General features: G+C 39.8%; 2 protein-coding genes, 1 long non-coding RNA gene and 1 other non-coding gene across 5 annotated transcripts; 1 reads left to right on the forward strand and 3 right to left on the reverse strand.

Moving 5' to 3' along the window:
• Window positions 1-484: 484 nt before the first annotated feature.
• On the reverse strand, window positions 485-6203 carry LOC104112225 (myosin-binding protein 7-like). 2 transcript variants are annotated; one of them, XM_033660268.2, is made up of 4 exons: window positions 5991-6203; window positions 4398-5900; window positions 1147-1193; window positions 485-974 (listed from the first exon to the last, which is right to left on the reverse strand). In XM_033660268.2, exons 2-4 carry the CDS (start codon window positions 5751-5753, stop codon window positions 932-934), a joined length of 1446 nt encoding a protein of 481 aa, XP_033516159.1. In that variant the 5' UTR covers window positions 5754-5900; window positions 5991-6203; the 3' UTR covers window positions 485-931. The 2 variants fall into 2 exon arrangements, with proteins under 2 accessions (XP_033516159.1, XP_009620380.1); XM_009622085.3 differs by having other exon boundaries at window positions 485-994; window positions 5991-6202.
• On the reverse strand, window positions 1756-4391 carry LOC138903383 (uncharacterized). The gene is made up of 2 exons (XR_011412527.1): window positions 2391-4391; window positions 1756-2120 (listed from the first exon to the last, which is right to left on the reverse strand). It is a non-coding gene; the product is annotated as an uncharacterized lncRNA (long non-coding RNA).
• A 2587-nt stretch (window positions 6204-8790) lies between the features above and the next one.
• On the forward strand, window positions 8791-20940 carry LOC138909353 (uncharacterized). The gene is made up of 5 exons (XM_070200549.1): window positions 8791-9027; window positions 9483-9867; window positions 19433-19488; window positions 19687-20336; window positions 20451-20940. Exons 1-5 carry the CDS (start codon window positions 8791-8793, stop codon window positions 20938-20940), a joined length of 1818 nt encoding a protein of 605 aa, XP_070056650.1.
• LOC117280547 (small nucleolar RNA R71) lies at window positions 9355-9460 on the reverse strand. Its single transcript, XR_004511078.1, has one exon. It is a non-coding gene; the product is annotated as a small nucleolar RNA R71 (small nucleolar RNA).
• Window positions 20941-21366: the final 426 nt, after the last annotated feature.

The raw sequence follows: 21366 nt of genomic DNA on the forward strand, positions 1-21366 counted from the left end.
TTCATAGCCAATAGTATCACAGCGACAGCAACTTCGGAATGTCTTTTGCATTGGATCAAAGGGAGTAATATCTAAGTTGTTGTGTCTGAGCCGTTCATAGCCAATAGTATCACAGCGACAGCAACTTCGGAATGTCTTTTGCATTGGATCAAAGGGACTATATTACTCCCTTTGATCCCTATTTACTAGTCACTTCAACATTTTGAAGGTTTCTTTTGGTTTTACTCCTAGTGGACTAATAAGGATTTCACTTGACCCCTCCCCCTCCCAATTGGTGGCTAAAAAAGGTAACAAACGAATAACTCTCAAATGGGCTTCCCAAATTGAAAGTTGTACTTCTCTCCCTTCCAGAATTATCCACAATTTCAGTAACAGGATTACCTGTTCAGGTTTTGCAGTTACACGTTATTAAACTATCTTGGCCAATATAAGAATCTTGGCCAAGATTCTATGAAAAGAAACACGCTTCAATTAGGAAAACAAATGGAAAAATTGCACTCATATTCGAATTAATCAATCAACTATGTCCCAATCACAAAACAAAGCATTCATTTCTGATTGAGACCCTACAAAAAAAATATTCACAAATCTACAATATACAGAAGTAAACTACCTAAAGTGAAATTCCAACAGACCAGGAGATCTAAAAGCCATATGGGTAAGGAACACCTATAATTGTGCCGACTGTTTCAGCAAGATGCATTCAATTCCAACAATCAAGTGAAAAGAACTTGCACGAAGTAATCCAGTATTCAAATTAGCAGCAGCAAGGCATATACGGCGAGGGAAAATGAACATCCAAAAACAACTAATCTTGACTAAAATCGATTCTGCATTCATGCCAATGAGTACAAGAGATTCGGAAGTCGATGTGGACCAATGGGATTGGTGTTACACCTGCGTACTTGAAAGACATCTCCATTGGCCAACACTAGGTCCCTTGTCTAAAAGCATTAGCAAGCCCGCATTGTTGGCTGACAAACCAAACAAGCACCTAAACAAGCAGCATGATGATTTCAGTGCCAATTATCTAGCTCAAACTGGAACTTCTAGCAGGCAAAATTAGAAACAGATTTTGCTTTCAAAAGAGTACAATATGAGCAATAAGATAAAATAGTAGTACTAGCTTTCTAATGATCAACTCACTTGGATCGGCGAGCTTTCTTTCTCCACAAGACGAAGGATATTATCCACTGAACAGGATAAAACAGAAACTATATCAGCAATTATATAGCAGAACGCATGACACAGGAGAGCCAAAAACAAACCAAGGGGAATTAGAGGGTAGGGAGCAAAGTGTGGCAAAATTTAATAGCAAAGCGCAATATTAGCTTTTCAAACCCTTCTCCATTCCGCACAGAAAGAAAAAGAAGAAAGATAAGCATAAACAAAGTTCACGGAAATAAAAATAGAATACAAAAGTGTACACAGGTTAGCTATGATCTTCTGACCCAAAACATTTACTCTCCTTAGAATCAGTAAAACACAATGCTCATCCAAAATAACCAGTGAGACGAGCTGCGAGTCAAACATACAAGTCGACATGGATCAAACAAGTAGGTTCGATAAAAGAGCTGCCTGTCATAAAGCATCTATCTCAGTGATCTCAAATTGAGATCAAATGTAATCTCGACGGCAGATTTCATAGAGGACTCCTAACAAGTTGCTGGATCGAAGTAGTACATTATACATCTGCCCCCCCAGCAGCGGAGGGGGTAAGTAGTTCCGCTCAAAATTTGTGTTCGCACTGAGCTCTTCTTGGATAGGCTCAATATCTTACTTAAACATAAGCTCTAGAGGTTGATCTCCGTTCCAAAAAGTTAAAAAGTTTATCCAAATAAATAAACCAAAGGGTTCTTAAATAGACCAACTATGAGTCTCACTAATTCTAACCAACCAAATAAAGCCAAAATATATCCCACCAGCTCATGCCAAATGGAAGTAATGCAAGGAATATTATCAACCCAACTCTAGATTTTCCCACAGTTCATGCTCAGCAGAAAAATATTTATCTCATCATTCTATTTCTTGGAAAACTGTCACTGTGAGTTTGCTCACATTTTCGGCCCCAAGACTAGATAAAGGAGGAGAGTTACGGTAGGTTGAAGCCAGGGGCGGATCTAGGATTTTTATAATATGGGTGCACCACTAAAAAAAGGAGAAAAAAGGAAATATTAAGTGGGATTTGATCCTTGGTCCTCTAGGTAAATAACTCAACATTCAACCAAGTGCACCATTTAGCCTCTTTGGAGCATGGGTGCCAGCAGATAATATTAGAACAATTCTAAAACATATGTACAAAAAATACCTACTTTGACGGAAAGACCATGGGTTCACGTGCCCCATGTATTTGCCTATAAATCCGCCCCTGGTTGAAGCCGACGTTAAACTAATCTATTTATGATGAACCCTCACAATATTGAATACGGCCTAAAGGGAGTGACATCAATAGTAACCATTCGGATAGTCGACTCTAACTAGCTTGGGTTGGGATTGAGGCATAGTGGTTATATTCTATGTTCAGAAAGGCTCATCCTATTACACACATAAACTGCAGAATAGGTGAATAACCAAATTTTGTGAGAGTTTGCACTCTTCCGAAGCCTCACCCAGTAGGAAACAACCAAATGGCAAGACACAGAGAATAGTCAGAGCATCAGTAAACCGAAAAAGATAACTGTCCTTGATTGAAGTACAGGAGTGAACATTCGCTAAAATATGCCAAAAACAAAGTATTCCCTCCATCCCATTTATGTGAAGGTGTTTCACGGAATATAAAGTTTAAGAAATAAAGGGACTTTTGACCATGGATAGGAAGGTGTGGAGGTTGAGAATTAGGGTAGAGGGTTAGGTAGTGGAGCTTTGTCTTTGTTTTGTTACAGTAGCTTTTGTACACCACTTAGTGTCTTTATGTATTTTCGCCTTTTTGGACTTTTGTTATTACTTGTGGTTGCCTTCGCTTCGGTTTTAACTGTACTAGCTAGTGATAGTTGTGTGTTTTCGCCTGTTTTTCCGATTGGTTTGCTTGTCATTGATCCTTCCCTTAATCTTCTCTAAGCCGAGGGTCTACCGGAAACAACCTCCTTGCCTTTTAAAGGTAGGGGTAAGGTCTGCGTACACACTACCCTCCCCAGACCCCACTTGTGGGAATACACTGGATTTGTTGTTGTTGGACTTTTGACACAAGCTAATTAAACGCAAAGTATCAAAAATTGTCCTTACGATATAATTAAATGAGTTGTGAGAATTCCATGTCTTTTCATTTTCTCTATCCTAGTAACAGAATGATCTTTTATATAAGTAGGTCCAAACAAGTCATGTCATTAAGGGTAAAATTAGAATGCTAACTTTTAATAGTTTCAATACAGAGAAAGCTATCATTCTTTTTTGAAAAGACTACAATAAAAGTGTCGCGTAAAATGAAACATACGGAGTATGATAAATAACAATTTATCGATTGGTATTCCTAGCCTGGTAGCCCATGTCATAATAATAAGTAAATTAGGCTATTATACATTAAAAATGCTTAACATCATATACAGGGACAATATTTTGGCATTTCTTTTTCTTTTTTTATCATGTAAGAAATAGCAAACAAAATTGGTAAAACTGAGATGAAGTGAGGTGAGAAGACTTATGGTAAAAATATCTGTTAACATGGGACTGTAACCTAAATAGCTGAGATGTAGTGGTTCAAAGCAATGGAAACTAAGGAAGATAAAAAAGAAGAGGTAACGTCTGGCAAACTGGCTCAGCATACAGGAAAATGGAGATCCCGAACATTTCTAGGAACCTAATCAGTATCCTTCCTATTTAGACCATGATAGGAAATCATCATTACTGATATCATATGCATCAAACATATGCCACCTTAATAATAATAACATCTTCCACACGTATAACAATTTATGAGCTTCCAAATATAATAGTTCGAATTGAAATTGTTGATGTAATCAGTGAAATGGCCTCCTTTCCTTTTTTTAATAACAGAGAAATCCCGAGCGCCAGTGACGCACGAACTCGATGGATAATGGGCCTGCTTCTCTACCCTTCACTTAGATACCAGACTTTTGTCTACAGAAGTGTTCGAACACGTGATGCACACATAACCCACACATCACACACTGCATTCTTACCATTAGAGTAAAGCCTTTGGGGCAATGATATGGCCTCCTTTCAGCTTAACATAAGATATTACAGTTTTATTCCAGAAAATGATCAGGAAAAGACTTTTCAAAGTATCATGATACAACAGTTGCTCCTACTGTGCTTGCAATCATCTAGAATAGTGCTTTTAAGTTTTAACATAGGACACATATCATATGCAACACATACTTTGATATGTGAAAATGAATTTATTGAGCACAAAAAATGAATAATCACAAGTAACATGGTACCTTGAATATTGAAATGAATGAAAAGCTTGTGACTACAGATGTCTTCCTCACAGGCGTCCTCCTTGCTGGAGACATTTCTTTGCACAACTGCTGAGCAATTTCTTTAAGCAATATCAGCTGTGCTTTATCAGTCCGCATAGAAACGATAGCCTGCCTCATTGATTCCCGATCAGCCTCGAGGGCCTGCAGCCTAAGGTACAGCTTCGTGACCTCAGGATCTCCAAAATCAGTATGATTCAGCGAATTTCTTGGGGTATGCCCATCACCTATTCCTGCAGAAGCCTTGGGCTCTGAGGTACCATTATATCCAGAACCCTGATGTATAGAGTCAATTGTATACACTCTGTCGTTCATTTCACCTCCAACTTCAGATGACTCGTCCACCTTCCTAAAGTTCGCATACTCCTCTGTTTGCGAATTTTCTGCTTTTCTAACACTTCCACCGAACTTCGGAGAACTTGAGATAAAATCAGAGCTTATTTCTTTATTTGTTACAGGAGGGAATTGAGCGACTATTGCTTTTTCAAGGACATCGTTATTAAATACTTCCCCATCAGTCTGACTACTTGGCATCAATTCTAACTGATTGATCCTCTGATCCAAATCTCGCAATTGATCACATGATCGTGGGGTCTCTCCGAATGCATATTTCTCAACGTCCACAACCTCATTATCCACCTCTGTGTACACTTGGTTCTCATTAATAGTGCATTTCAAGGGAGGGTAATCATACAAAGAAATTTCAAAACGCTCATCGATGCCCTCACTGACACTATCATTTCGGCCATAACGAACCTTCTCTTTCTCACCATCATCCTCAACCTCAGACTCCAAGAGCCCATAACTCAACATCCTATGCTTATACATTTGCACCTCACAAGTCAACGACTGGATCGTCTCCTCCCTCTTATACAACAAATCCTCCAACGCCATTATCTCCTGCTGATTATGCGCCATTTTCTCCTCCGTGAACATCTTGAACTGCCTAAACTCCATTTGTGACTCGGCCTTTTCCCTTTGCAACCTCAAGATCATCGACATGGCTTCGTTAGCAGCGGAGGAAGCCGCATTCCTCTCTTCCTCCAACTCGACACTCAATTCTTGAATCGTCTCCTGTTGGCTACCAACCATTTCCCTAAGAGCAACACACTCGTTCTCCATTTCTATACGAGCTGTTTGAGGCAAAATCAAACCCGGGATTACAAATTTCTTCTCAATTTCATCATATTCGTCCAATTTTCGCTTCACTGTCCGAATCCAAGTCCCCGAAAAGGACCCGTTTGTTATAGAACAATTACACTCGCATTCACAACATTTGACCTCACTGGTTGACGGGGTCGCATTTTCAGAATCCATAGACTAACACACATCCAATAAAAACTCCTTTAAACCCTAAATCGGGAAATATCCCAAAAATTTGTACAACGAAAAATATCACGAAAATCCCTCCCTTCCAAATATATAAATGTGTACGATTTGCCCTTTTCCCTCAAATACGAAATCCTGTAAAAAAGAAAATGATTGAAAATCAAATTAAATCAGAGTTAGAAAAATTACCGTAATTAAAGAGAAGGGAGAGTAAATTTAGGGAACCTGGAATTGGAAATAGAAAAAGGAACTGAAGCTGAGAAAACGGAGCTCAATTATTCCCGGGAAAGTTAAAAAGATTTTCACGGAAAAAAGAGGGAAATGGAAAATACCGGGAGAGAATTTGGGAACCCTAGTTCTAGTTTTCTGTTTCTTGTTTGGTTTGGTTGCTCGGTGTTTCGTGAACGAAATGATCTGTTTTCTGAATTTTCTTTTTTTACTTTTCTATTCTTTTCAGTTTCTTTTAAGATATTTAGCAGTGTTTTAAAAGGCGTGGGCGTAATGCGAAACGTTTTACATATGTCTCGGCGGGACGTAAGCCCCATAGGTATTTAATTTTTAATATTTTATAAAATAATATAATGACAGTTAATATTTATAAACAGGTAAAATTACATAAAAATTGAAGAAAACTATATATATGTGTGCTCCATCCCCACAAAAAACTAATCAAAACAATCTATTATATATACTCCATTCTCACAAAAAACTAATCAAAACAATCTATTATACGTTACTTACAAGCACAAGTAATTTGAGTCTAAAAGAATAAAGTTTTCTATATGGAGGAACAAAAAAGATGATTAACCTGCAATTTGAACTTTGAATTTGCTGCTATGAAGAAAAATGTAGTTCTCTTTGTATTTGTAAAAAAAATTAAAAATTCGTTGCTTTTGAGAGACATTAGCAGACTAGCGGACAAGATAAAAATTTGGGAAAACTATGAATTAGGGCTTAAATCAATAAAAAAGGTCTTTACTTTTGAGTTCCTTTTAAAACCTTTTGAGTAATTATCAAACTGGCTTTTGAGAATTTGGGTATTATATAAAGGACTAATTCAACAATTTTTGTTTTAATTTGAAAAAGTCTCTAGGGCTTACTCCTTACTAAAAACGCGCCCCGAACGCCCGGATGTACGCCCCGAACGCCTGGGCGTACGCCCCAAATTGCGGGGCGTACGCCTCTTGAGACTTTCGCCCCACACCATCGCCCCGGGGCATTTTTGGTACGCCTCACCCCGGGGCTCGCCCCATAAACGCCTTTTAAAACAGAGATATTTAGAGAGGGAAAGGAGAAGGGAGTGAAATTGGACAAATTCTGGCGACAGCGCGGGGAAGTAGGCAGTTAGCCACTAATTAAATTGTATTTACTCTTAGGTGACTGTTTAAAATATATTTATTCTTTAATCATATCTTAATAAATTTTTATCCGTCTGGATGAAAATACCCCTGTGCTAGATATGGTGTCCTTAACTTCATGAGTGATATGTAAATATTAAGGATAAAGTGTCCTGAATTAGCACCTTCTGTTTTAAACTTTAGGGAATCTTGTCCTTAACTTTATATGTGCAATGTAAATGTTAAGGACATGGTGTCCTTAACTTCATGAGTGCTGTGTAAATATTAAGGACAAAGTGTTCTGTATTTGCTCCTTCTGTTGTTAAACTTTAGGATATCATGTCTTTAACTTCATATGTGCAGTATAAATGTTAAGGACAAAGTGTCCTTAACTTCATGAGTGTTGTGTAAATATTAAGGACACGGTGTCCTTAACTTCATGAGTATTGTATAAATATTAAGGACAAAGTGTCCTGTATTTGCACATTCTATTGTTAAATTTTAGGATATCATGACATTAACTTCATGAGTGCTGTGTAAAAATTAAGGACAAAATGTCCTTAATATTTACACAACACTTATGAAGTTAAGGAAATTATGTTCTTAATATTTACACAACACTAATGAAAAAAAGGATAAAACTATTTTTTTGTATTAATTTTAATAAAATAATAGCTATTTTTGCTCAACATTAAAAATACTACATAAAAACTAAATACCACATTAAAAGGGACTACCCCACGCCACGACAGCGTGGGACTGGGCGTAGGGGCTGCTAAGGAATACTATTTGTCAATTTGGTTCCCAATATTCTTTTTCTTTGATTTGTACCCATTTTGAATTCAATCTCCAGTCTTTTTTTTCCTCTTCCTATAATCGATCATCTTGTGTTTTTAGGTAAAATCAAAATTTAATAATAGATAATCTTCATTACAAGTTTGATATACTATTCCAAAAAATAAAATAATAAGCTATTATAACATGTTAACTTGAATTAGTAGTGTAATTGTTTTTTTAATATCATTAGTGTTTACTACTTAAATCTTTCTTTTTATACTATTTGAATGATATATCATAGTCGTGGTTTAGAGGATGAGGTGGAGTCTCGAAAGAATGAAGTCTATTAATGTTGAAGTGCAATATATAAAGAGCAATGTGTGATAAAGAATAGGGATGGGCATATTTCGGTCCGAACCGAAAAAATTGATCGAACCGAAAATATTTTTATTTTGGTTTCGGTTATTCGGTTTAGTTAGACATCTCATAAATCTCAACTGTTGATCATCTTTGATAGCAATCAAGCTAGAAACTACGAGAATGCTGTTTAAATTCAATCCCTGTAGATACGATATTATACTATACTATATTTGATTAGCGAGTAGAATTTAAGTGTGTGTTTTGCGCTCATCAATTTTTGGCGCCGTTGCTGAGGATTGGCAATCAATAGTGTTTGAAATAGTTTGTAGTGCTAATTCAGGAATTTATTCTTTTTATTTGTATTTTTTTTACGTTTGGTGTTATTTGACTGTGCGCATGTTACAGGTTCAGATTGGTGCATGACTAGAGCTTCTGCGAAAGAAATGCTACCATACGAGACCGAGATAGAAAAACAACTGCGACAACTGAGGAAGAAAATAAATCTCACCGAGATGGTAGAAAAGGTTGGGCAATCCTCAACCAAAGAAACTATGGCTGGAAACGGTGATGATAATGTAGATCTGGCTGTGAGAGAAGCAGTCCAACGACGCGAACAAGCTGCACGGGATGCTGATAAAGCAGCTATTAGAGATGCACTGATTATCTATGAAGAACAGAGGGGTCGGAGAATTGCTCAAAATCAACCCTTGGCTGTAGACCAGTTCGGAAATATAGCTCGCGGGCCTCGAAGATCACTTGGCGATTATGCTAGACCGGTCTACAATCAAGTATTGTTAAGTGTTAGACCACCTCCAATTGCAGCAAACAATTTTGAGTTGAAGCAAGGGTTGATTCAAACCCTTCAGAATTGTTGTGTCTTCAGAGGGAAGCCAAAAAAAGATCCAAATACACATCTAATGGACTTCGAGGAGATTATGAATACCTTTCAATACAATGGGGTGTCACAAGATACAGTGTACTTAAAGGCATTCCCCTTTCACTTAAAGATGATGCAAAACAGTGGCTTCAAAGCTTGCCCATGGGATCGATCAGAACATGGGAGGAGATGACCAGAAAATTCCTTGATAAATATTTCTCCTCAGCTAAGACAGGCAAGACTAGAAGAGAAATCCATAACTTCTGCCAGAAAGAGACTAAAACTATTTTTGAAGCATGGGAGAGGTTTAAGGAGATTGTTTGAAAGTGTCAACATAGTAGAATTGAACTCTGGATGCAACTCCAGGACTTTTGGGATGGATTGACACCAGCCTCGCGTAGAACATTGAGCAATTCAGGTGAAGTCCCTTTGATGAAGAAGACTCCAGAAGAGATAGTTACAATTCTTGATGGGTTATCTGAAGATGCAAATCAGTGGCCCTCTGAGAGTGCTGAAAGAAGAAGATCAACTGGTGTTCACCAAGTTGATGCTAATACATCCGTGCAGGTATATCTTGATTCTATGGCTAAAGCAATGCAGAAGCTGACCTTAGCCACGGTACAAAGTGAGCCTCATACAGTTTGTGATATATGTGGAAGAGGACACCCTACTCATGGGTGTCAAGCCTTAATTGAGGAAGTGAATGCTGTGGAGAACTATAACTTTAATGCAATGGGTCAGAAGCACCCTGGTTTTTCATGGAGTTCATTTCGGGGTACTGCTATAACGACCCGATCGGTCGTTTTGAGCATTTGCACATCGCTTGGTAGCTTACGGGTGTGAGTAGCTCCGTATGATGTATTTTGATTTGTGTGAATCGTCGATTTTGGCTTTCAGGTTATTCATGACTGATTTGGAAGAATGAATCTCAACTAGGGTTTGACCTCGGATTGGAATTTTGAGGGTTCCGTTAGCCCCGTTGGGTGATTTTGGACTTAGGAGCGCATCCGGATTGTAATTTGGAGGTCCGTGGTTGAATTTGGCTCGAAATGGCGAAAGTTAAAATTTTGGAAAGTAAGACCGCGAGTGAACTTTTTGATATCGGGGTCGGATTCCGATGCTGGAAATAGGAATAGCTTCATTAAATTGGGACTCTGTTGCACCATGTGAATTGGGACTCTGTTGCTTCCATGGCACTGTATAGTGGTCCTACTTTGTTGATATCCTTGTTTTCACCATGGAAATATGATGGTCACAGAAGCGACGAAGGGGTCGCAGGAGCGAAATAGTGCTGGGTGAGGAAGGCCGTAGAAGCAGAGATTTGGGCGCATATGCGGATGCGCATGTGCGAGGTGATGGAGCGCAGGAGCGAGGTATTTCGCATGTGCGGATGGTGGCTCGCACCTGCGATGTCGCAGAAGTGGATATGTTGTCCGCTGGTGCGAGGGTCGAGTCCTCAGCTGATTTCGTAGAAGCGGAGGTTATGTCGCAGAAGTGACGCCGCAGAAACGACTAACATGCCGCAGGTGCGAAAATGCTGCCAGAAGCTATAAATCGAGGTTTTGGTTCTTTCTTCATATTTTTAGATGTGGGACTCGGATTGAGGCGATTGTTGGAGCAATTTTCATCACAAGGATTGGGGTAAGTGTTCTCTACTCGGTTTTGGTTATATTTCATAAATCTACCTTCGTTTTTGGTAATTGGATTGTGAATTTTAAAGAGGAAATTTGGGGTTTTGGCCTAAAGTTTCATAATATGAATTTTTGAGTTTTGAACATTGAATTGGAGTCGGAATTGAGTGAAACTAGTATGGTTGGACTCGTAAATTGAATGGGTTGTTGAATTTAGTAAATTTTGTCAGGTTCTGATGTGCGGGCCCGGGTTGGGCTTTTGGACGATTTTGGGCTTTTGATTCAAGATTTGATCTTTTCGATCGGGATTGGTTCCTTTAGCATTGTTTGATGTATTTAAGTTATTTTTGGTAAATTTCGAGCCGTTCAGAGGTCGGAACGTGCGGGATGGCATCTTTGGAGCATCGCTTGGCTTGCTCGGCATTGGTATTGGTTTGTTCGAGGTAAGTAACTCTTCTAATCTTAGTGCTGAGGGTATGAAACCCCAAAATGCATGTTATGTGATTGGTATTGAGGTGAAGCAAATGCTAGGTGACAGGCGTGTGGGCGTGCACCATGTGAATGGGACTCTGTTTCTTCCATGGCACTGTATAGTGGTCCTACTTTGTTGATATCCGTATTTTCACCATGTGATAAAGTAGTTAAGCTGTCAATCATGCTAGATATCATGTTTAGGCATTATGCCGATATTGTTTGGACCCATAGTGGTCGTTTTTTACTGTCATCTCACTAATTTCATTGATATTTTATACTCAGTCATAATCATGCATTTATAGTGAGAGAGAATGCATTTATACTCAGTCATTATCCGTGCGATTCGAGATATTGATATTATGGCACGTGAGTTGTCCGTGCAACACATGAGTTGTCCGTGCAAATTATAGTGCTTGGGCTGAAAGAAGCCCCTCCGGAGTCTACATAGTCGACTATAAATATGGATCGGCTGCACGTCGCAGCAGGTATTGTACAACGCTGAGTGATTGAGTGTGCTGAGCATAGTGAGAGAGAATGCGAGACAGTGAGATTGAGTACTCTGAGAGTGTGAGTACACGAGCTCATCATCGAGATGCATTGTATTTGACATACGTACTTGTGATACATGCATAGAGGTATATTTCCTTCTGCTACCCAGTTGTGGGGACATTTATGATCTTACCTGTATCTTGACATGTAGGCATAGAGAAGTACTTTCCTCATGCTATCAGAAAATGAAACATCTTACTTATTGTTAAAAGGATTTTGGAAAAAATCACAGTTTTCAAACTTACTCGTATTTTGACTTTTTCGGTAAAAGATTTGGGTTTTCACTGAGATACTTAAAATAAATGCCTACTTTTCTCGAACTATGAACAAATTGAGCCTTTTATTTCTGAGATACTCTTTTGTTACTTGTACTATGCTGTTATGAACTGTTGTGGAATATTGGTGTTGGACCCGACCTTTTTGTTAGCTCGTCACTACTTTCAACCTATGGTTAGGTTTGTTACTTATTGAGTACATGGGATAGGTTGTACTCATACTACACTTTTGCACCTTGCGTGCAGATGTTGGCTGCTGATGTTGCTGTGTTTGATGGGAGCTGGATTGAAGATGTACCTGCATCCCAGTTATAGCTGCCTCTTGTTCGTGGTAGCTTTAGATCTGTAAAACCCCATTTATATACTTTTCAAACAGACGATATACTTATTTAATTTCAGCTTTGTAAATTCTATTCTTAGAAGCTCATGATTTGTACTACCAGTTCTTGGGGAATGTATCAAATTTAGATAATTTCTTACTTAATTGCTTTATTAATTGTTATTGGAATTGGTTAGTGGTTAATGGGCTTACATAGCGGATTGGGTTAGGTGCCATCATGACTAGTGGTTTTGGGGTTGTGATAAGTTGGTATCAGAGCTCTAGGTTCATAGGTTCTACAAGTCATGAGCAAGTGTCTAGTAGAGTCTTGCGGATCGGTATGATGACGTCCATACCTATCTTCGAGAGGCTACATGACATTTAGGATATACTTCCCATCTTTCTTTCTTGATCGTGCGGCATTGATTCAGCTTGAAGCGTAACTCTTTGAATTCCTTCCACGCATTCGTATGCGCATGTGAGCGCCCGGTATCAGTTGTGCATCGGTGGATTGTGATTCTATGAACGAGGTTCGAGATGTGTATTCGATGTTTTGGTGATGGGCCAGTCTGGAGGACTTGAGGCCATGGTTAGACCACAACTTAAGCTCGGTAGCTTCAGTGGTAACTTGTATATTTGGACTCATATGTCCGGTAATGCCCCTACGAGTGAAATATTTGGCTCGATGAGCGGTGAAATGGCTATGTGGTGAGTATGATGTGACTGCAAGATGTGTTCGGATTTTTCGAATGTGACGAGAAGAGTTTACTTGAGAGGTAGCAAAGACTATTGGGTATTTGATTTCTGTCTTGATATGGCGTATGGTCTCGAGTTATGGGTGTGTTGTGGGATCTCTCATGTTGTTTAGTCGTGGGGTGAAGTAGATTCTCTTGTTTTGTTAATGAGTTCGGAATCGAGAAGATTAAGTGATTGCTTAGTAGTTGTGGCTGTGAAAGGGTATAAAGAGATGTCAGTTTGAGGTTGAGCAGGTGAGTTATAACATTCGAGGTAATCTACGGATGTGTGATTTTTTTTATAATGTTGTGTAGAGGCGTTCTTTTCTACCAGTTGGGTATATTTGTGCGATTTGAGTTTGGATCGGTTGTAACAGTTGACCTGACTATCACGAGGATGAATTCGAGATTTGTAGACGATTTTCGGTATTATATGGTTTGTGTTACATGAGCTTACGAAGGATTTAGTTGAATTTTAGTGTGGAATTCTGGCAGTAATAGAGTATGGGTGTCGTGATGTTATCGACTATTTTGTTCTATGGCTTTGAGCCAAGTGGGGGAGTCTGCTATCGACGAGTTGATTGCACATTTGTGTGTTGTATTGGTTTCGGTTCGAGGTATACTGGTGAATCAGTTATGACTTGCAGAGGTCGAGATCGAGGATGACTCGGGTAGAGGAATTTCTGGATGCAGGTTGTATTGCACTCTATGGGTATATGGGAATCATAAAATAATTGAGTGGTTATTTGCGAAGGATGTAGTGTACATGGAGTAGGAATTTGCTCGATTGCTTAAGAGTGTGGGCTACTCCCTTGGGTGTTGGTGTACTAATGGGGCACATGTCGTTCGGTCCGTTTGGTCGGTTCAATTGAGATTTGGGTAGAGTGGATGAATCTCGAGAATAGTTCTAATGGATTCAAGATTTATATGTAGCGGTTTGGAATTTTCAAGATCTGTATTTGGCTAGAAAATTGAGATTTACATCGGATGGTGTCGAGACTTGTGTCATTTTTATACCATTGTAAATTATGCATTTCTGCGTCAAGAAGGTGAAGGAAACAGTTTTAGGTTCACATAAGGTCTCTTTAGAGTGGGTGCCGCGGTTGTGGCGCTTTCGGGTGCTTAAGAGGGAAGTCAACAACTTATGGGGCTTAGGGCTTTGTGGTTTTATACTAGGGTCTCTTGTGTGGTGAATTTTGGTTAAGGATCGTGGTGTTCCAGCAAGGAGAAGTATCAATTTGAATGCAATTGGAAGGGGCTTGGAGAAATAGGACAGCGTTGTAGTAGGTTGGATCAGCACAGTAATGGATATAATCGGTTCTTTGGGTACTTATGATGTGGCTAGTCTCCACAGGTGTTTCGTGGCAATGCTCTTGGGTTCTGGCGACCTGCGTGGCTGGGTAAGTTAGAGAGATTCAGTTTTGATAGCTTGGTTGTGTCAAATGGGGAGTTCTTAATGTGTTTTACCATGGTTTGAGGAGTATATTTCCTACCGGCGTGAGGAAATATTGCGTATTGGGATTTTCTCCGTGATGAGATCAAATGGAAGGTTTTTGACCGATCGGGTATGTATTCTGCTTGTGACTCAGAGTTGATAATGATGCGGTGTGTTGTGTGGGATTGATATTTGCATGTGCCCTCACAGGTTAGTTTGGAAGAGAATGATATAAATTCGTAGGCAGCATGGACGGTTTCAGATGACTAGGTAAATGATATTACTAATCGGTATGGCCTGATGAGAGTATACATTTTAGAAGGGGCAATGTGTTTTGATTTATGGATACTTCATTGGTACTGCGGCACTCTTCTGGTTGATCGACTGCTGATATTCAAATTTTGCTATATGGCATAGAAAAATTTTAGAAGTATTCCTCGTGGGATGATCGTGTATGAGAGATGTGTAGACATTTGGGCGGTGGAGATAGAATCAGAAATGGTGATTCGTGTGTTCTATGGATTTGGAGACTGGAAGTTCTCAGGAGCAGACTGTTTCATGGTTGTGGACTGTGAAGTCATGGCCGAAGCTAGCCAGATGATAGTATGTGTTATGATTAAGTCATTGTGAGCTTTCGGAGGGTTATTTATCCATGCATGGGTGCCCGGAGTTGATTTGGGAATCCATTGGTAGGCCCAATTAGGATGTGTATTCTACACCGAGCCGGATTGGTTGGCTCCATACTGCTATTATTGAGGGATGTGCCATTCGGTTGTTGTTGATCTTATTTGTGTTCTGATATGTTTGGTGAGTTACTCTTCTATGCTACAAGGAGTTATGATTCGTTGGTTTTAGGCACACATGGTGCGGTTCTATTGTGGTCTTATAGCATAATTTGAGCGAGATGAGTAGTTGGGTATTGCATGATTGAGGGCGTATTGGTTATGTTCTTTCGAGTTTTGTGTGGCATTGTGTCATCTGCTTCTCCGTGGTTATGGTAATGCACCTTGGGTACTTGATGTCAGATTGCGCGTGGTTATTGATTTTGAGCATAGTGGTAGAGGTATTTCATATGGATCAGTGTTTGGATGGGGTCGCGCATTGCGGCAGAGTTATGTTGAGATATGATCCTTGGTGTTAGATTCGTGTGTTATGGTTCTACGGTGTGTGATGGGTTCTTAGCATTGCGTCGGGGTGGTACCCGTCGAGCTTGCGGGACGGTTCTCTTATTTGAGTCATTTTCGTGATTGAGTACATCTGAAATGTTGCTTATTGGTGCACAGATTGCACGAGTTGTGGCTTTAGATAGTATTGGTGTGGCATGTTAGTAGAGTAGCTGGTATTTGATAAGATGAAGTCGTCGGATCTAAGATGGATGCTATCAGATTTGATTGTGGTATATTTGGAAGGATAATATCGAAAGTCGGCTCAGAAATTTGCTATGGTTCTTGTCAAAGGAGAGGGAGCTCCATGACTGGTGGATCTAATGAATGGTTACGAGTTTCTGCATGTTTCTTTCATCATCGGTAGTGTACGAAGGTTTTAGAATGGAGTCTTGTTTGGTATGAGGTTTATTACCGGTATTGGGTGGTTTTGAGCAGCTGCTGTGATTAGAAATCATTGCTTCGAGCATTTGAGCTATGTGGTATTTGAGTTATGGTTACGGCTTTTGGTACAGCTTGTTCAGAATTATACAGTGTGTAGGTTGCTGGATTCAGATCTATAAGAAATTTTGGATGCTGGAAATTAGATTCTAAGGCTTGTGGGCTAGGTTGAATTGAGAAATTTCTGTTATGTTGTGTTATTGGACCTGTATGGGATAGGGTGACGTGCGATCACCCCCGGGTATGTGCATGGCAAGGTTATACGGCGGTTTGATGGCTTTGAGAACAACTATGGACACGTTCGAGGACGAACGTATGTTTAAGTGGGGGAGAATGAAACGACCCGACCGGTTGTTTTGAGCATTTGCACTTCGCTCGGTAGCTTACGGGCGTGAGTAGCTCCGTATGATATATTTTGATTTGTGTGAATAGCCGATTTTGGTTTTCAGGTTATTCGGGACTGATTTGGAAGAATGATTCTCAACTAGGGAGCTTTAAATTTGGAAGAGTTTACCAAGTTTAACTTTTAGCATTTGACCTCGGATTGGAATTTTGATGGTTCTGTTAGCTTTGTTGGGTGATTTTGGACTTAGGAGCACGTTCGGATTGTGATTTGGAGGTCTGTGGTTGAATTTGGCTCGAAATGGCGAAAGTTGAAATTTTGGAAAGTTTGACCGGGAGTGAACTTTTTGATATCGGGGTTGGATTCCAATTCCTGAAATTAGAATAGCTTCGTTATGTTATTTGGGACTTATGAGCAAAATTTGAAGTCATTCTGGATTGATTTGCTATGTTTTGGCACGAGTTATTGAATTTGAAAGTTCAAAGTTCATAGATTTCGATTTGAGGTGCGATTCGTCGTTTCGATGTTGTTATGCATGATTTGAGGCCTCGAGTAGGTCCGTGTTATGTTATTGGACTTGTTGGTATATTCGGACGGGGTCCCGAGTGGCTCAGATGAGTTTTGGGCGAGGTTCAGATCATTTTACTTCATGTAGCTATTGCTAGTTCTGGTGTGACCGCACCTGCGGCTGGTTTGCACAGGTGCGATGGTCGCAAAAGCGACGAAGGGGTCACAGGAGCGGAAATAGTGCTGGGTGAGGAAGATCGCAGAAACGGAGATTTGGGTGCATATGCGGATGCGCAGGTGCGAGGTGATAAAGCACATGAGCAGGGTATTTCGCAGGTGCGGATGGTGGCTAGCACCTGCGATGTCGCAGAAGCAGATATGTTGTCCGCAGGTGCCAGGGTCGAGTCCTCAGCTGATTCTGCAGAAGCGGAGGTTATGTCGCAGAAGCGGCTAACGTGCCGGGTGCGAAAATGCTGGCAGAAGCTATAAATGGTGGTTTTGGTTCTTTCTTCATATATTTAGATGTGGGACTCAGATTGAGGCGATTGTTGGAGCAATTTGCATCACAAGGATTGGGGTAAGTGTTCTCTACTCGGTTTTGGTTATATTTCATGAATGTACCTTCGTTTTTGGTAATTGGACTGTGAATTTTAAAGAGGAAATTGGGGGTTTTGGCCTAAAGTTTCATAATATGAATTTTAGAGTTTTGAACATCGAATTGGTGTCGGATTTGAGTGAAACTAGTATGGTTGAACTCGTAATTGAATGGGTTGTTGAATTTTGTAAATTTTGTCGGGTTCTGAGGTACAAGCTCGGGTTGGGCTTTTGGATGATTTTGGGCTTTTGATTCAAGATTTGATCTTTTCGATCGGGATTGGTTCCTTTAGCATTGTTTGATGTATTTAAGTTATTTTTGGTTAGTTTCGAGTCCTTCGGAGGTCGAAACGCGTGGGATGGCATCTTTGGAGCATCGCTTGGTTTGGTCGGCATTGGTATTGGCTTGTTCGAGGTAAGTAACTCTTCTAATCTTAGTGCTGAGGGTATGAAACCCCAAAATGCATGTTATGTGATTGGTATTGAGGTGACACACATGCTAGGTGACGGGCGTGTGGGCGTGCACCATGTGAATTGGGACTCTGTTGCTTCCATGGCATTGTATAGTGGTCCTACTTTGTTGATATCCATGTTTTCACCATGGAATAAAGTAGTTAAGCTGTCAATCATGCTAGATATCATGTTTAGACATTATGCCGATATTGTTTGGACCCATAGTGGTCGTTTCTTACTATCATCTCACTGATTTTGTTGATATTTCGTACTCAGTCATAATCATGCATTTATATCATATCTCAGTCTCAGTTATTTATTGATACATCATATCATTGTTCTCCGGCTAGTTTCATGATATTGTGAGCCCGTGAGTGAGATTGGAGAGATTGATGACTGAGTGAGACCGGGGGCCTGTTTGTGAGGATGTTGATATTATAGCACATGAGTTGTCCGTGCGGCACATGAGTTGTCCGTGCAATTCCAAATGTTGATATTATAGCACGTGAGTTGTCCGTGCGATTCCAGATATTGATATTATGGCACGTGAGTTATCCGTGCAAATTATAGTGCTTGGGCTGAAAGGAGCCCTTTCGGAGTCTGCACTCCCCTAATGAGCGTAGTCGACTATAAATATGGATCGGCTGCACGCCGCAGCAGGTATTGTACAACACTGAGTGATTGAGTGTGCTGAGCATAGTGAGAGAGAATGCGAGACAGTGAGATTGAGTAGTCTGAGAGTGTGAGTACATGAGCTCATCATCGAGATGCATTGCATTTGACATACGTACTTGTGATACATGCATAGAGGTACATTTCCTTCTGCTACCCAGTTGTGGGGACATTTATGATTTTACCTGTATCTTGACATGTAGGCATAGAGAAGTACTTTCCTCATGCTATCAGAAAATGAAACATCTTACTTATTGTTGAAAGGATTTTGGGAAAAATCACAGTTTTCAAACTTACTCGTATTTTGACTTTTTCGGTAAAAGATTTGGGTTTTCACTGAGATACTTAAAATAAATGCCTACTTTTCTCGAACTATGAACAAATTGAGCCTTTTATTTCTGAGATACTCTTTTGTTACTTGTACTATGCTGTTATGAACTGTTGTGGAATATTGATGTTGGACCCGACCTTTTTGTTAGCTCGTCACTACTTTCAACCTAAGGTTAGGTTTGTTACTTATTGAGTACATGGGGTAGGTTATACTCATACTACACTTCTGCACCTTGCATGCAGATGTTGGCTGCTGATGTTGCTGTGTTCGATGGGAGCTGGATTGAAGATGTACCTGCGTCCCAGTTATAACTGCCTCTTGTTCGTGGTAGCTTTAGATCTGTAAAACCCCATTTATGTACTTTTCAAACAGAAGATGTATTTATTTAATTTCAGCTTTGAAAATTCTATTCTTAGAAGCTCATGATTTGTACTACCAGTTCTTGGGGAATGTATCTGATTCAAATAATGTCTTACTTAATTGCTTTATTAATTGTTATTGGTATTGGTTAATGGTTAATTAGCTTACCTAGCGGGTTGGGTTAGGTGCTATCACGACTAGTGGTTTTGGGGTCGTGACAACTGCAAATGCATGGCAACAAAACAACCCTAGATTCTAAGGACAAGGAGCTCCTGGTTTTATGAATTAGCCGAGGCAGCAGTTTGAGCCTCAACAGCGTAATCAACCTGGTTTAGAAGATCTCATGAAGGCCTTCATTGTGAAAACTGACGAAAGATTTGAAGTACAAGGGGCAACAATTCAAAATTTAGAGAAGCAAGTGGGACAGATTGCAACAATATTATCTGAGAGGGTTCCAGGAACTCTCCATGCTGATACTGAAAAAAATCCCAAAGAAACAGTGAATGCTGTAACCTTGAGAAGTGGGCAAGTGTTGAAAGACCCCACCCCGATCCAAAAAGATGTGAAACTTGAAAAAGAAAGTGGGGAGCAGCTGAAAAGTAATGATGACAAGAAGAAGAAAGTCCTGATGAAAGTTGAGAAAAAGAAGAAGGAAGAAAAATCGAGAAAGGAGGAACATGAGGAGAGGAAGCATATGCCTGCGCTACCTTTCCCTCAAAGGCTATGTAGAGAAAAGATGGACAAGCAGTCTGAGAGATTTCTGGATGTGCTGAAACAAGTTCATGTAAACTTGCCATTCACAGAAGTGATCTCACAAATGCCTTCTTATGCTAGGTTCTTGAAAGAGATCCTTACAAAGAAGAGGAAAATAGAGGAGACTTCAGTGATCAAGCTCACAGAGCATTGCAGTGCGATATTGCAAAATAAACTCCCACAAAAGTGTGGAGATCCAGGGAGTTTTACTATACCTTGCTCATTAGGAACTATAAATTTTGATAAGTATTTATGTGATTCTGGTGGCTCAATTAATTTAATGCCTCTATCTATTTACAGGAAACTGGAGAAGGAGATTGGAGAGATAAGGTCTATACCAATATCATTGCAGCTGGCAGACCAAACGACTTTAATTCCCGAGGGGATAGTGGAAGATGTGTTCGTTCGGGTGGATAAGTTCGTATTTCGGGTGGATTTTATAGTGGTGAATATGCAGGAAAACAAGGAGGTTCTCCTCATACTAGGAAGACCATTCTTAGCAACGGGAAGAGAGATATTATATATATATATATATAAGAAAAAACTCATGCTTAGAGTGGGTGAGGAGACTCTGACTTTCAAGATGGATGTAGAAAAGGGGGTGCAAAAAGAAAAAATAGTTACAAGTGCTGAGTGGAAAGTGAAGGGCTCGAAAGAGAAGGCTGCAGTGAGCGATAAAGATAAGTGTGGGGTGTACCCCAAAAAGGCTGAGAAGAAGTTGTCTATATGGATGTGTGCATTAGTTCGGGCGCGAGGAATGAAGTCCGACTTTGATTCAGACCCCGACTAGATGTTGAGGGAAGTTTCTTTTACCTTATGCTTTTAATTGTGTGTCATGGAGACATTCCATAACTTAAAGCGTGGGGTGGGGGATATTTGTATGTGTGTATGTATATATATGTGTTAGTTGTAGTAGTTGGAGATAGAAAATTGAAAAAAAACATAAATTTTTTAAAATTTTCAATTTTTCCAGACGATGGATATCAGCGACAGGTTTCTTGAGGGATTAAAATCTAAGAAAAAAAGACAAAAAAGATTTTCTTTTGTAGGTAGTATAGCAAGTCCCCCTTGGTTTTTCATTATGCCGCAGTTCTTTTCCAAGGATTTTGTTTGAACCGGGTGTAGTTAGTTTTTATTTTTGTTAGGAGTAGGAAATCTTGTGCTATGGTTTGAATGGAAAGAGCATATCTCTTAACTTTATTATGCCTTGAGAATA

This window comes from Nicotiana tomentosiformis, chromosome 1 (assembly GCF_000390325.3).
Source record: "Nicotiana tomentosiformis chromosome 1, ASM39032v3, whole genome shotgun sequence".
NCBI classification, from domain to species: domain Eukaryota; kingdom Viridiplantae; phylum Streptophyta; class Magnoliopsida; order Solanales; family Solanaceae; genus Nicotiana; species Nicotiana tomentosiformis.